This window comes from Streptopelia decaocto (assembly GCF_964273445.1).
Source record: "Streptopelia decaocto genome assembly, chromosome: 4".
NCBI lineage: Eukaryota > Metazoa > Chordata > Aves > Columbiformes > Columbidae > Streptopelia > Streptopelia decaocto.
Window position 1 is genome coordinate 22,167,406 of NC_138658.1, and position 16,548 is coordinate 22,183,953.

At 38.2% G+C, this 16,548-nt stretch overlaps 1 protein-coding gene across 3 annotated transcripts in view; it reads left to right on the forward strand.

Moving 5' to 3' along the window:
• Positions 1-16,548, forward strand: part of ARHGAP10 (Rho GTPase activating protein 10) — a 150,623-nt gene that overhangs the window by 115,681 nt on the left and 18,394 nt on the right. For all 3 annotated transcript variants that reach the window (XM_082050451.1, XM_082050452.1, XM_082050453.1), the window contains one exon: positions 4,290-4,452. In XM_082050451.1, the coding sequence (XP_081906577.1) occupies positions 4,290-4,452 (163 nt within the window). The remainder of the gene's footprint in view (positions 1-4,289; positions 4,453-16,548) is intronic.

Here is a 16,548-nt window from a genome sequence, read left to right on the forward strand (position 1 = left end):
ACCAAGAGCACCACACTGTATGTATTTGCTGAAAGAATGATGTAAATGAGCTTTAAACAAAATCACATCTTCCCTATTTTAGAGTGTAAAAGCTGAATAGAATTCAAGTGGTAGAAAAGAATAGGAAGTTTCTGGAGCTCCTCTTTGAAAGGACCTGTCAGTCCAATGTGGCAGTTAACCTTTCCACAGAAGTGGGAAAGCTGACAATGCTGCTCACTGGAGAACAACGCTCGAGGTAAAGACGTGTGAGAGCGGAGAAACAGTAAAAATATGAGGCTATCAATATTAGGGAGTCTCTGAATTCAGAGGTAAAATGAAAGCCATAACCCTGATTAAGTTCCAGCAAATACTTAATACACTCTTTAACAAACAAGCCATGTCAAAACTTTAATGGCTTTTTAGTCACTGGCAGTTTAGCATCTTTACTGGCTCCACAAAGCAAAATACAGCAGGGGGATGGGGAGGAGGGGGGAAGGGAAGGGGATAAAAAAAAGGAGGAAATAGCTAGCAGTCAGTAAATGTTTTGAAGAATTGTTAAATAGAACTTAGCTCTGAAAGTTGATGTACGATTTATAATCAGCAGAATCAAGTAGAAATCTTCACAGGTAGGTCTGTGAAGCTGTCTAACTTGTCCTAAAAAAATTATCTGGTCATGGGGTTATATGGCTTGGTTAATTTTTAAAACATGTTGTGGCATGCTGAAGAAGTTTGAAGAAACTGGAGGAATGCTAATGTAGTAGCAGTATTTAGAAAGGTAAATACAAATCCTTGATGATATATTTACATACGGGACAAAGGAGGATTGCAAGTAATGGCAATGGCAGTTATCTAGGAGTTGTGGTCATGTGCTAAGTTGCACCCATTCAAACAAAATAAGCTTGGTTGTATTAAGAAATGAATGTACAGATTTTGCAGGGAAAAAGTAGCCTATAGCTGCAGAATGGAGGAACTACATCCTTGAAAATGGTGGCTCTGCTAAGTCTGTTAGTCACAGTGTGCAATCAACTTGTCATAAACTATTAATTTAATGCTGTGGCAAAAAAGTGCCGGCCTTGGAGGGATGAACAGGGGATTGATGAGTAGGGTGAGTGGTGGAATTAACACTCAATGTGGGAGTCGTGGGACCACAACATGAATCCAGATCTGATGCACGCTTTTCAGAAAGAACTCTGGGAAATTGAAACAGGTTTATAAAACAGGTGCATGATTCCAAACCTGCAGAAGTCCTTACAGTAAGAGATTTAGTGTTAAGCTTAAAAAGGAGATAGTTTAAATACCTTCACACAGCACAAAACTGGATAGGAGAGATACTATAATTATTAGCAATGTGTATTACATGGGTCATGCCTCAAAAATAAAGCCTAACAAAGTGAATTACGTGAATTATCAGTAAGTATGTTAATTAGCAGCTAATTGATTTTTCCATTGCCTTTATAATCTGCTGATGTCTTCAGACAAAGATTCTTTGGAAAATGCAGTTTGGCCCAACATGAAATAGGCATTAATCAAAAGCAGGTTATTAAGCTTCATAAAGAGATAATTAGATACAATTCTATGGCCTCTGTCATGTACAGGAGTTACCATAATTTCTGAAGTTAGCAGAACTTTTTGTCACTGACACAAGTTAAATCTTTGTACTGTTGGCAATGTATTTTGAAGGCAATTTTTGAGCATATATTGATTTTAATCATGAAAATGTACTGGGTGATCATTAGTCATCTGTTTTTGCAGTGATACAGAATTGCCTGAATAAAGGCATCGTTTTACTTTACAAAAACAGATAATTAAAAACACAAGAAATGTAAAGTATCTTCAAATGTGTTTTTAGAGAGTGTTCACTTAATCCTATGGAATTTAGCATATGTTTTCCTGTTTAAATACCTGATTTGTTCTTTGCGATCACAAACCAGTCTTATTCTTGAGACTGCAGCACAGTACTGACCGTGGGAAAACACTGGCTCAGGAAGGAAGGGAAGGAAGAATTAAAATGTAAGGAAAGATTTAACACATCGTTTCATTTATGATGATGTCAAATGCAATTGCGTGTATACTGCAGTCTCCAGTGCAGACTACTGTGTGTGACTGAAGCGTTTAGTATTTTTTACTTTTTCTATGTGCTCTGAGAAATGATTCAATGGAAATACCTCTGCTTTCTGTAGGGAGATGAGGTAAGTTGGTCATATTAATAATATAAAAGAACAGACAAATATTCCTTTCTACTGCCATTTTAGTCATGTTAAGTGAATGATTGAGCTAAGCATGGCCTTCTAATATGGTGTATGTTGTTTGATAATCTGGTTTGCATTAATACTAATTTCAAAATATTGAAAAGAAATTGTGATGAATTAAAAGAACTAGTTTTAAAAGTCTAGTTTTAAGGAATTCAGTTTCTTAATATAGTAATATTGCGGTATGACTGTCTAATCTCTCACATGTTTATCATTGTGCCACACACATCTGCAACTGAGATGGAATTAATTAGTTTTTACCTGACATTCTTACGGTTCTCACGTCACGTAAACTTGAGCGGCAGCATCGTGGCCAGGGTGCAGCGAGGAGGTAGTGGAGCCACTGCTGTGCGAGTGACTCACTTTCCAGATTAATGTTCTCCTCAGAGCTTATCATACTTAGGATCCTTAAATTAGCAGCTACTTTCAGGAGAAATTTCCAGATTATCACTTTTATGATTTCAGTGGTTTTAGTTGTATGTCATTTTATTCTCTAGGGAAGTTGTTCTCTGAGAGTTGCTGGGAGGGGGTGAGGACGAGATGGCAGGGAAGTGGGTGAGCGCTTTCTTAGCTTTCTGCTTTTGAAGCAGAAATAATTGAACTGGTTGAGGCAGTAATGAAGTTGTGAGAATAATTTTGTCCAGAGACGGTGGCTTTTTATTGTCCATATTTCATTATTGTTGCATTTTTAATTAATTAAGGAAAAAATTATGAATGAAAGAATCATTGCAACAACACTGCTTAGCTTGATGGAGTTGAATTAACCTCAGTTGTTTGCTGTGCAGATTCTAATTCATTTATAATTAGAAAGTAATATTGTACAGGACTTCATGTTGTATGGCATTGTGTACAGGAGATACAGCTTTTCAAGCAAACATACTTTAACAACTTTTGATCACATTATTGTGAATGCTGTGTTAGGATTTAGTTGTTCAGTTTTCCCCCAAAGCTTTTGATCCCAAAAGAGCAGAACTCCTTTACCAAGACGGGGGGTCAGTGGTATCTAATCCACTCCAGAGGGATTTTCGTGATGTTGACTAGACAGAGCTGTGGGCTGTGTTCATGTGTTCCAGTGGGAGTAGAATGGACAGAGGAGGAAAGGACAGGATGGGATGCAGGAAGCCTTGCAAAGGGTGGCTGGAAATGACCCTTATTACTGTTAAATATTAATATTCTGAAAACAGCCACAGGCCCCATCTGAGACTGTGGGCTTAGCTGTGATGCACACTTCCATGTCTGCAATTGTCCTCATTTTGTATGCCTCCTTTAGAATTTATGAAATGCAGAGCTGATGCTTAAATAAAAGGAAAAGCTATGTGGGTGAAGGTTAGCTTTTCAGTGATGATCGTGCTGTTTGGCTGGATTTGTCAGAACGGTTTGCAGTGAGTGCTGTGACACATTTGTAACTTTTTCTTGCTGTCCATGGGATAGGAATGGTGTTCCTTTAATGTTTTCTTATGCAATAATTTCCGAATGTGTTGCTTCTGGAGTTATATTCTAAGAGTAGCCTATGAAAACAAATAGTAGACCAGAATACGTGTTCTCTTAAAAGTAACACTGTTAAAAAGGAGTAATAATAGTACCGTTCTTGGGTATTGCATGTTTGTTAGAGATCTCCTCTTTATTTTGCCCTTTCTAAATTTCGTTGTTTCATGTTTGGTAGGATCATGCTTATGGTACTTGAGAAATCACATGTGTATTAAATTATTTTTAGGGACGCACAAATGTGTGTAGCCTAAACTATTTTGTTATCTGAAGTGATGCATTTGTCGGAAAATAACCCTCCAGAATCTCGCATTTCATTCACATAAAACACCTGTTAAAAAGGGGACTGGAAATACATTGTGTTGAGAAGATAGCTTGCTGATAATGATGGGGGAAATTGTGCAAAGGTACCTTTTGGGAAGTGCTGGGGGATTGCTTGTCTTCCGAAATATCCCATGAAGACAGAACAGTAAGGTTGCTTCTTGTATGTATTTTGGGACATTGTTACCAAAGCAGCTTCTTCAGCTAATGAGAAGATTCTTTTAGTATCCTTCTGACTTGTGCTCTCTTTTTCAGCTGACAGTCACAGTTCTCCCAGAGAAGACACCCCAACTGGGAGTATGGATTCTCTTTCTTCCCAGTCTCCGACACCCACCTTCTCTAGCAGCCCCCCCGGGCTCCTGGACGGAAATCACCTTATTATGGACAGCGGGGATCTTGCAGGCTGGGCAACAAATCTGTAAGTAACCTGAATAGTGAATAAATATTTTTTTTCCTACTAGTAAAATTGTGCACATGAAACACATTTCCCTTTTCAGGGTGGTGGTGAGTGATTTTTAGACATTAAATATACTTGGGTTTGGGTTTTCTTCTGCTACAAAAAGGTATATGTTTACGTGTTGGGGCAGAGCTTAGAGGCTGCTTAAATGTGGCTGAGTTTGTAGGAAATAAATGTTCTTTTTCTACAGAAGCCTAGTACATTTTACTGTAACCCGTTATACAATTTTAAATGTTTTTATTTAGGCATTGAATATGTAAGTTATTCTCTTTATGATGTATTACCCTAGTTTTATTTCAAGACAGTGTTAGATACACTCAGATGCAGGGCCATTAAGATTTAGGGCCAAATTTTGGGTTTGGATAAATACACTGTAATGAGTGTGTGCTCAGATGCTGTTGTCTAAGAACATTATCGTTACTAATCTCTTTTTGTTAACAAATTAAATGTCCATTTTCCAGTGAAAGTGCAGCCTGACTTTGTATGCTCGGTTATTGAGCGTCACTTCAGCTTAAGAAAAATTGACATTACAATGTTTGTCCTCTCTCTGTAATACATACTCAGCTTTGATACACAAAAAAAACTGAGCATACCTTGCTTTTTAAATGAGAAGTTGAACTTGAATTGAATTCTCTGGTTTGCTATTCATGCAAACTTTAACATATCAAGACAAAGTTTTCCAGCCTTCAGTGCCAAGAAGATGAAGGAGCAGGTCTGGAGAAAAGATTTGTTACAAATATTTTCCATAATGGCATTCAGAGTAGCCTGTTCTGTTAATGAAGCACGTGTCTAAAATATATGTGTAGGTGTATGTTGCACATGAGAATATGTAGATAGCCATATGATGGGTTTATATTTCTATATGCATGCACAATTAACTGCTGATTAGAGTACTTATTAGCTACTACAATATTTTCTCATATGTATTGAAATAATTCCAGATTTATAGGTATTTTACATAAATGTAATTTCTACAGTAAAGTTATTATTTCCTTATCTTCTTGTACTGTCCACTAGTAGTAGGTAGGATTAACAATAAGTTGCATTTGACACAAAGAAGCGCATGTGTGAAAAACATGCTGTAGATGGTATAAAACTGGAATGTCTATGAAAGCAAGCATAGCTAATTAAGGAGCATATGGTTAGCAGAACATTGATAATGTCACGTTAGAGAATAGAAGAAAGAAGTGTTGGTTTTATCCAGAGGGTTCAGGAACTTCAGGTGTTTGGAGGAACATTGCATTTTGGCATTTGTTAATTTTAATGGAAAATTATACAGTACTGCTGTTTTGGAAGCTTTGCTTGATGTCTTGAGGTTTCGTGCTCAGTTGGAACGAGCACTTAAACAGTTTGAAAAGGAAAAAAAAAAAGTGAATGGTATGTGCGTCTAGATAATTTGTCAAAAACAGTTTCTTCCACTCACCTGTCTGAGTTTACTTGAGAGCTACCTCTGTAACAAGCCTGGACAGTGACAGAGAGTAGCCTGGGAATGGTACATTCTTTCTTTCCTCTACTTTCTGCCCCCAAATTGGCTTCTAGTTCTGATGACTCAGAGGGCCTTGCCTTAACAAAAAAGAACAAAGCCCCAAACAGCCCTGCTGTATTAATGGCAGAGGCAGATGTCAGCAATGGAGAATGTACTTGGTGGCCTTTGTCAGTCGTCGTGCATCATGGGGTCCTGTGGGCAGGGAAGGGTGGTGGTTGACGTGGCATTGTGTAGCTGTGGTAGCTCTCCCAGCTCAAGGAAATATAGCATTAGCTGATGAACTCCGCTTTGGTCGTAGTCTATTCTGATAAATTGGACTATCCTAGAATTAGGTGGAGAACAGTCCTTTCTATTTGTGCAGGATTTCAGAATGTTTTGTGCCAAATTGGAACAAAACCAATTCTTAAATTCTCGGTATACTCTCTAAAATAGTATTGCAGGTCTTCACAATAAATACCATACTGAGCTGAGAGGAGATGGAAATACAAGAGGAACTGGTTTCTCAAGTTTCTGCTGATGTTTATAACAGAAGGGTGTTACTTGTGAGAGATCAATCACTGTGGAGTTATGTAGTCAACAAGGTGATGGTGACTTCTTTGTGGTAGAAGAGTTGCTTGCATTGTTTCCTGGGGGAGGGATGTTGCATTTGTTGCATTGTGGGTCAAGATATGTCAGATATTCCAAGGCTGGTTTATATCAGTAGTTTGCTTTAAGCAATAATAGGTGATGGATAGCAAGAATACTTTTTGTGGTATTTGTTTTTAAGAAACGAAGAGCTTGATTTTTCCTGAATAATAGCTGTTCTCACCATGATGTTTCCTGGCAGAGTTTTTTGTGATGTATGCCCTTTCCTTGTCCCACCTTTGAAAACAAAAGGAACTACAGCTTCAAGTATGGTGAGAGGAGCACCAAATGCAGGCAAACACACCCTCACCTCCTGGCTGGCACTAGGAGGGATCTGCATGGCCAGAGTGGTGAAACAAGCCAAAAGAGCAAGGGCTATGCAACCGATTTGAAATGTCTCACAAAGCCCTGACTGCTCATTTGTCATGTCAGTGTTTAAAGATGTACTATGCATACGGTGTAACTGGAAGGTGATGTTTCACATATGTGCCATTTTGAAGCCCCGCTAAGCTGTTGGTTCTCATGTCTATAAGCGTGCGTCTGCCTGATGCTAGATTTTCTTTGAAAGCTCAGTGTGGCTCAGACATATGCCCTGTGTTGTCATCTGCTGCTGTAGCGTGGTGTAGAGAGTTGGATGATGGTTGGCTCTTACTGCCCACGGCAAGGGTGGCTTTCAGTGGAGACCCAAGTTTGCTGTTCTAAGGTTATCTTGCACTCTAAACTTTGTTCAACCTTTCTCCTGAAGATATTTTTAGCTTCACACTTCCATCAAGAGCCAAATACTAAAAATAAGCACATTTTATTTTTACATACACTCTATGGTAGAACACAGAGAGTTTTATTCCCCTGTCAGTCACAAAATTACAGACTAGTTTATGTAGACACAAGATTCAAACTCCAAATAGCCCAGGATTGGCAAATTACCTTTCCTTCTTGATGGAGCCTCATGTCATAAATGTGTGTTGTTTGAAAATGCCTTCTATCCAAGGAAGCTTAGCATGGCCTAATCTCAGACATGAACTGATAATTATGGTAGTAAACTGGATAGGGTATATTCCTCCCTTGTAGTGCTCTCCACTGGTATGGGCATCTTTTCCCCTTTAAGGCAGAGCAGCAGTGGCAATCTCAGTTTAATATTAACCAAAGCATTTGCATTCTTTCTTTTTCCCCTGTGCTTTCTCTAAGTGTCTGTACACACAAGCTACAGAATTGACATTGTACAGCCATCTGTCTTCCTCAGATTCCTCTGGAACTACTATCGAAGTCCCCTTTGCTCCAACAGAGCTCCAGGTGGTTACTATTTCTGTAAGGAGAGCATGTTTCAGACTGTTTTGGGACTGATGTTCGTGTAGTTTCACCAGCAGTACGCTCTCAAAATGCTCATTATTTCCCTTAAAGCCACAGTTGGTTCTGGGGGAAAAAAAAGTTTCCATGTTAGATGCAGCCAGTTCCTTGTGCGTATCTTCTAATTCAGATTGCCACCATCACTGGTGTTCTGAAGGCAAGCAGTGTCCTGCAGATGAAATGAGATTATCCATATAGGCATTCTGTAGCAACTTTTTCTGATCTGTGTCTTCTGCTATTTGAGACACTGGAAAATAGGCAATATTCCCTCTTTCATGAATTTGCCAATATAAAAATTTGTAAAGTAAAATGTACAAATACAATGATATTTGCCATATTCTGCTTTGGGTTTAACAAATATGTCATGTATTTTGACATTTTATTCCCTCCATACAGAATAGATATATTTTGTGAATTGTCCATAATATTATTCTGACCTGGATTTAAACAAAAAACCCCAATCCTAACCAAGCAAATTCCAGCCCTCTTTTATGCATAGCCATCAGTTTCCCTCAAACTGTTGTCTACCCTAAAATTACAAATTATCCGAGAAGTTTAGACCCTACAACCCACCCTTTCCTCTTTCCTCAGAACTGCTTCAAACCCTAGTTAATGTGAGGAAGGGTTAGTGCTAATCTCTCATGTTGAAGGAATTTGCGTTTTCTTCCTCTCCTTTTCTTTCCTAGTAATACTTTTGCTGTTTCTAATGTTCTGGAAGCTGCTGCAGGTTGCTGCTCCTTGCAGATTCTGTGGCAAGAGGCAGTCAGTTGGCAGTGTTGGTAAGGAAAAGTATTCTTATAACAGTGTCACCAGAAGCACCAGGAATCTCCTAATCGATGAGGGGAAGACACAGAGTGGAAAGGGGGAAGGATGAGTGAAGAATAATACTGTGCTGGAAATATGGGGAATAAAATGAGCTGACATACAAAATTGTGGCATTAAACCAAGAATGAGGGGAAGAGGAAGGCAAAAAATACATGTTGTGGCCAGTAGCCCATGGTAAAAATAGTAAGGGGGAAATTTAATTTATTCCCAAATTTCACGAGGGAGAAAAAAAAAAAACAAGCAGTAGGAGAGGAGAGAGCTTAAGAAGAATAAAAGGTTGGGCATAATTTAGGATTTGCCTGTGAAGGAAAGTGAGTGCTCAGTAAGCTATAGTATGAGTTTGCAGCATATAGGAGACTGTACATTCCTTGCGTGAATATTTAGTGCTGTGTCTGCTTTACAAGTGGAGGAAGCCTGAACTTTTGTGTAAGGATGCACTTAATGAAGTGCGAGCTTTATAGCAGTGTTGCAAATTGTTCTGCAATTTTTGCTTGAGGTATTGATGTTGCTACTTTCTTAGCTCTCCACTTAGTGCATGTGGTTGGATGTGCTGGTGTTTGTTTCTAACACTTGGGTGAAGATTGTAAACCAGCTTAGTTAGTTCCCTTTATGCAGCTCATTAGTTGAGCCACAGAGTTATGGCAATTTTTCTGTGAAATACCTTATAGCAGCACATCAAGAGTATACACAGAATGTTAGTGTGAAGCACGTAATGCAGTGAGATTAATCCTCTGGCTTAATTTCTCTCTGCTATGTAGCTTCTGGTTTTCCTATTTAATTTCTCCAAAAAGTAAATAAATCTGCACATCCTTTTTGCAAGAGGCTTGATAGCTCTTTGCTGGAGGATGTGACCCTGACGTTACTTTCTGCCTTCCCGACTGGCACTGAAAAATACGCACCTTAATCATTCAGGATTTTATTCCTATGCTGTACAAATCTTGAATTTTAATAATTCAAAATATGTTCAGGATTTCAGATACTAAGAAGTGGACTAGCTTTTCTAAGCTACTCTCCAAGCTGTTTTTAATAATAGTTATGGCCTTGGTTTTGGAGATCTGTATTAGAAGGGGTTATAGATACCTCATAAGGTGTGATTGAACTATGGAACAATAGCCGATCTCTTTTACATGCAGTTGAAAGGCAGTGATACATGGTTTGACTTTCACCCTATTATATTATGGCTTTACACATGCAAACAATATATAGACACAGTGACAGCTAAACAACTATCTTTTCATTAGTGTCCTCATGTAGTGAAGTAGGTGATAGTGCAACACATGCAATATCAGACATGAAGTGATACAATGCAATTAAAAATGGTGAGGGGACCTTTTTGTGGCTGTTGTAGTTTGATTGTAGAATTTACTACATAGCTTCGGTTACTTATAGCAAAATTGTTTTCAATCTTCAGCCTGTTTTATATCATTAAGTACTATTAAAACACATTTTTCCCAATTCTGTTTTATTATGTGTTATAAATTATTACTTTTGAGTGTAGTTTGGGCATTTTAACATTTGTAATTAATCTATGCCAAAAAAAAAGGGTAATTGTAGTAACTGATGTCTCTACTTCAAGAAGTAGAAGCATATTGTGCCTTAAAGTATAGGACCTAATATTTGAACTTGTCTGAAGCTCTAGGTCCTGCAACAAAATATCTTCACAGAAAATATTACGTATTCTGTTTGGGATGTATGGCCTGCGTACACTCGGTTCCCAATGTATTTTGATCCTCTGAATCTGTGCAAGGCTTGTGCATGCTGTACTTCCCTCTCTTAATTTCTGCACCTCCTGTGACTCTTCTGACGGAGGTGTTACCTTTTGATATTGGACTTACTTGCTCCTGTCTCTGGTCTCTTATGTGTCTGTGTGCTCATATCACTAACTTCTTTTTTTTTCGGAGGTGCTGCTTTGACAAGAGGTCCTTTGCTGCAGCTGTAGAGCCTCTAATCTTCTAATCCTTGCAGAAGGGTTCATAAGGCAGCTGCTTCTTATTATCTTAGAGGGAAGGGAGATCACGACTAATACTGGTCTTGGGAATATTGGCTTGTTTTAATTCACATTCTCAGGCTACCTGCAGTAATTTCAGAACTATGGAGTAAGGACTAGTTTCACTCATCTTGACCTTCAGCAGTCAGAACAGTGGTGTTCATCAGGCTCTTCACTGACTTCCCAGTGAGCCAGAGCTGTTTATTGAGATGAAGTCTTTCTTCTTCAGCTGTTCCCTGGCTGCTGGCTATAATGGCAGCTCACCCCCGATGGATTACTGTCGGTTTCCCTTATTGAGACAACTGACTTTTTTGAAAGGTGGGTTACATACAAGTCATGTACCAAAACACCATGGACTGCCTTAGGTGTGTTTTCATTTCACCTTGGAATGAACCAAAAAAGTTGAACACTTGGTGTTCCCTGGAGTCGGCATTTGTTGTAATTAATCTTTCTGATGATATTTTCCTGATATGGAAAGATTTGTTACTGTAACTGGCCCATTATTGTCATGGGATCTTTTCTGCTTAAGGACAATGCCCTATGCCAGAGATAATCTGCAGAGCTTACAGACTTACCCCCCTCACAGTGCTGGGTTTTCAGAATTGGGTCACTCTTGCTTTTTGGTTGGAAGTCCCCTATGTGAACTGCATAATCTCTTCTTCATTCATATAATGAAAACTGATGTCATATTCCTCAGCCAGAGAGTTCATTTTTGGGATCTGAGACTGCAGGGTCTCTGGATTTCATAGGGGGCTGGAACTTGGTAACTTCTAATGGTTGTTCTGGATAGAGTCATGGTGCAGGAGGTAGGGTAGCCTTCCTCAAGATGATGAGTATCTGTTTACCTTTCCTCCTTCTCTTGCTCTCTAAGCCTTTGGGATTTTGCAGCTGGAGGGGGTGTAAAGCATCCTGTCCGTCAAACCCCTTCACTGAGTGTGTATGTGAATGGGGGTGCATGCTCACTAAAGCAGTTACATTTGTGCCAATGTAAATGGCTTTTCAGGAGTATGTAAGGAACCTATGGCACAGGAAATAACCCAGTCTTGTTTTCATTTCTTTTACAGCTCTTCTTTATTGGTTGTCCTGACACTAAAATATTCTGTTACCCAGCTCAATGGTGTATATGTGCTACACTAGTGGCATCGTTTTGGGCTTTTTAATATCCACAGAGGCTTTCAAAATTGTGATGAGAGCTGTACTGTGCCACATCCTGAGTGTTTTCAGGGTCTTTGTGACCAGTTTGGGAGGAAGCTTATAATTCTTCATGAAATCTCAGGCTGTTCAAATTACCGGTGAGCAGACTGATGTTAAAAGAGCCATGAGATGGCAAGGGAGGGCAGAAATAGTGGTGTTCTACACATACCAGAAGCCTTGGAGATAGTTATTAATTTTGTTTGACTGCTGAATTAATTCCCATCAGTCTTGTTATATCTGCATCAGTAGATTGCAGCTATAGTCTCCTTAAAATTGGAATAGTTTCTTTTTGTACTTTCTGGCAGTGGCGAATTTGCAGTTTTACCTAAATGATGAGTGACTTCAGTTTCAGTGTCTTGAAAACTTTTTATAATGTCTAATGTCATCATCTTATTTTAATAAAAGAAGATGCTTTAACAGCTGCAGAAGGCACAGTACAGGTATGTAGCAGTTCTTTTCGCCCATTCTGCTTATTTTGTAGTTTGTTTTTGTTTCAGCTGCCACCTCTTCAGTGACTCAGCAGTTTGAGAGCGGGTTTAGCAGAGCAGGCATTTCTTTTTGTATCCATTTGTTATGCAAGTAGAGCAATATCCCTCATTTTGCAGCTCCTTTGAAACAGGCTTAATATAACTTAGATGTGTGGTTCGTTTGCCATCTCCTTGGCTTCCAGTGGGCTGGGCAGCTGGGCTTGCCAGCAGCACCACTGGGTGTGCTCAGAGCAGGGAGAGATGGGGATTCAACCACTGGGATGAGCAAAACTTTCTTCTCTTTTTTTTTTTTCTTCTTTCTTTTTTCCTTCTCTTTGCATGATTCCAGGCAACACAGCCCTCCCCCCATTTTTTTTTTTTTCCAGAAGGAACAGCAGTACACTGTAAGCCTATAGATGTACATACTTAATTTTGGCTTTGTCTAAATTATCTTTTAAAAATGCTTTAACTTAGGACAGCTCCTGTAGATGTTAACTTCAGATATACCAGGCTGGTGTGAGGGGTCATTTACCTAATGTGTTAGTTGTTTCACTGAGACTTCACAATCCAAGTTTAACAAAACAAAAAGTTTAACAAAACAAGTTTAATGTTGTGTTCATTTTACATACTTTAAATTTCAGAGGTGGAGTTTCTTTTCAGAGGGGACACAGATGAGGAAATTCTGTATTTCTGTTTTGTCTCCAGCTTTGCTGAGGATGTGACAATTCCTAGAATTTTGTCCATGTGTTTTTCTGCATCCTAGCCTCACCAAGGCATAGGGGTTTTAACATGCAGGAAGGTCATTGCCAGGTGGTGAAGAATATTGGATTGCATATCAAATCAGAAATAGCCGACATCTTTTGATATTCTGTGTCATCTCATAATAAAACCTTTTCAGAACACTTTGATTGAGTTTATGTCAGCCAGACACTGAGATACAACAGCCACGGGGCTGCCAAATCCTTTTATGAAACAACCCTTTTTTTTTCTCAAGAGTTGCAGTGTAGATTCTTTTCACTGAGTTTCTTCCTCGCTCGCAAGATAAGAGGTGGCACTTTAGCTGTGTTACCTTAGGAACCAGCCAGATAAACAGCCAATAAAATCCTGTTTTCAAGAGTTTGTTTCTGAATATCAGTACAAAATCTCTAGCTTATTTTCAGTACGGTCATTTTCCCCTTCTCCCAACATTCACCATACCAGACAACAGCATTTTTTCTCAGAAATGTAGTTATGTCAGGCTTTCCCCCACCCTCCCACACCCCCAGGAAATGTATTGCCTTCATTTTAGCCCTTAGGAGCAACGATTTCTTCAACATACCGTCTGAAAGTTCAGATGCTATATGATAAGATATGCAGTACTTTCTAATATATCATCATCTTGATAAACAAGGCACGCAAAGCTTTATAGCAAGGTAATTTTGCTATCATAAGAATCTTTTCAAGAAAAAAAAATCCGGCAGTTTGTTGCTTACAGAGTACACATTGGAACTGATTTTTCCCATTGAGTAAAACCTTCTGTTTTAATAATAAAATTAAGTGGTTACTCAGATAGCGAAGTACAGTAAATACAATTTTTTTAAAAGTTCTGGAATGTGTTTAATATTTAAAACTATTAATTTTTTCTTTTTTTCTTCTTCTTGCCATGACAAAAGTATTGCTATTGAAAAGTGGGGTTTTTTCCCTGCTGGATTGTAGAGCATGATCTTGTGCTGGGTACCCAGGAGCAGGAGATGACAGGTGGGTCCAGGAGCCTGCTGCTGTGCTTTTGCTACAGCTGACATGGATTAAGGCAATTCATCAAAAGCAGGGGAGGGAACAGCCCAATGCTCCACATACCTGCACTGCTGGAGCGTGTTTCCACAGAACTCTTGGAGTTGCTCAGAATTTGTAGAAAACCTGCCAGCTTTTACGTGCTTTTATATAATGCTGCCTGGTAAAGGACAGTGTAGTCTTAATAGATTACCCTTCTTGTTGAGTCTGTGTAACTTGGGAAATAAACATGCCATAACGTGGATCCAAACATTCTATTTCATCCTCTCTTCCTTTTTATTTGCACACCTTTCCTCTCTTTTTTTTTTCATTGTCATTCCTCTCCAAGTCTCAAAGAGAAACCATCTGGTATTTATTTCATGTATACTTATAAATGACTGCTGCTTTCCTGGATCGGAGGGTGTCTTTCATAAACTGTTCTGAGTAGCGTTTTGAAATCATTAATGCTGCGTCTTACACGCGGGCAGTATGTGTTGTTCTAGAGCTGATCAAGTAAGTTGCATAGGTTAATATGATGCATGTTTCAGTGAAATATTTAATAAATGCAAGATTTTATTATTCACTTCTGGAAAACCAAACACCATACATCTGAGGTATGTACTCTGCAAGAGCACTTGGTAGAATATTCTTGAATTGTGATTAGTTCGAGTGAGAGACATTTTAATACTCTTCTGGTAATATACTTGGAATATTTTTTTTCTGTTTTCTGTAGTTTTATGGGTTTCAGAAATGAGCCTGACACTAATTTTAACATTTTAATTGATTTGAATTGAATAAATAAAAGCACAAGGAAAATTATTTTTCTTTAAATATCAGGATTGTTTTAACTATAATAGTTTAGTCCGTGCAAGCAGGATACTTTTTTAATCCACTTTTGGCAAACTTTTGACTTAGGTTCACCTTCTATTTTATTGAGTTAAAATGAACTCTGCACAGTATGCATTATGTGCAGAATGAGGGAGAAATAATCTACTTTCTAGCAAACATTATAAACTTTACAGTACCATTGAGCAATTTTTTTAATCCTCAGTATTTAGAAATAATAATAATACAAAAACTGGTGTTCCCTTTATGTTTTTCTTCTCTGAATGATGTCACTTGTAGTTGATTTTTTTTTTGTTTTGTTTTGCCTGAGGAAAATTTTTAAATTGTTAGATAAAAATGAGAGGAAGAGGGACAAGTTCAAGTAAAAAGTTAACCTCAAAACTATGTAGGTGCTGGTCTTCAAAGGTATGTAATTATTGGAACATGCAAATAATTGTGTAGTGGAAGATTCAGAAGTGGTGAAGCAGACTAGATGTCCTCTTCCCAAAGTCAAGCATGAAATATGTTCCTAGTCAGCATAATCCAACTTTTCATTCAGCTTACTACATATGATTCCTTCCTTTATTTGGTAAATCTGAGTGTTTTAACAGCAGAGCATGTTTTGATAAACTCTTCTGGTTATGACTCCAGCACATTTAAGTTTTATTTTTATTAGTGGAATTAACTGCAGAATACTGTTTTCATATACTGTGAATTCCAGTTTTCATCCAAATGCTGCCTGACACAGATCCAAAGGAAAAACTATTGTCTTGTTAAATCAGGAATGTGCCATTCACCATAATGTGTTAATTTAAAAAATTAATAAAAAAAATAAATGTCTGCCTAACAATGTAATTGCTAGAATGACTTTGAGAAATATTGGCTAGGAAAATCAGTTTGTAAAATTTGAATTTGGTTGTAAACCATGTTATACAAACCAAGAATAGCAATCTTTTATTCTAGAAATTAAACATCCCAGTGCACAAGAAGATTAAAATCAGCGACACAAGTTAGGTTTCCTGCTTTCTTTTATTAGTTTAGAATTATAACTGGGGTGATTGTTGGTCTCTTTTTTGCTTTTGGCCAATCCACCTTGATTAGGTGTGTATTTACACCTCCACAAATACCGTCTTGGCTGGATTCCTAGATTTTTGTGGTACTTTGCACATTTATGCTATCTAAGAGGTTAATCTCTGAATAAGTCAAACTGATCAAGGCTGTATCGTGTAGTCTGTAGTTCTGAGTGATGATTCCTGGGTGAAAGCTGTGTGTGAATGATTTTAATTCTGTTTCTGCTTACAAGCTGCTTAAGTCCAGCTCTTTGTTCGAAAGGTATGTTGACATTAGATATTTGGACTATTTGTTGTTTTGCCCATGCAGTGAAAGGAAGCCTTCCAGTGCTGGAACGTTGTTTCAGGTGTAAAATTAGGAACATCCTTTCCATCGAGGAGGACTTTGTATCTTTTTCAATAACTTAAAAAAGTTTTTAACTTTGGCTGCTATTTCTTCTTCTCTTATGGTAACTATCTGTTCAGCCATTAATTTGATGCGTATTT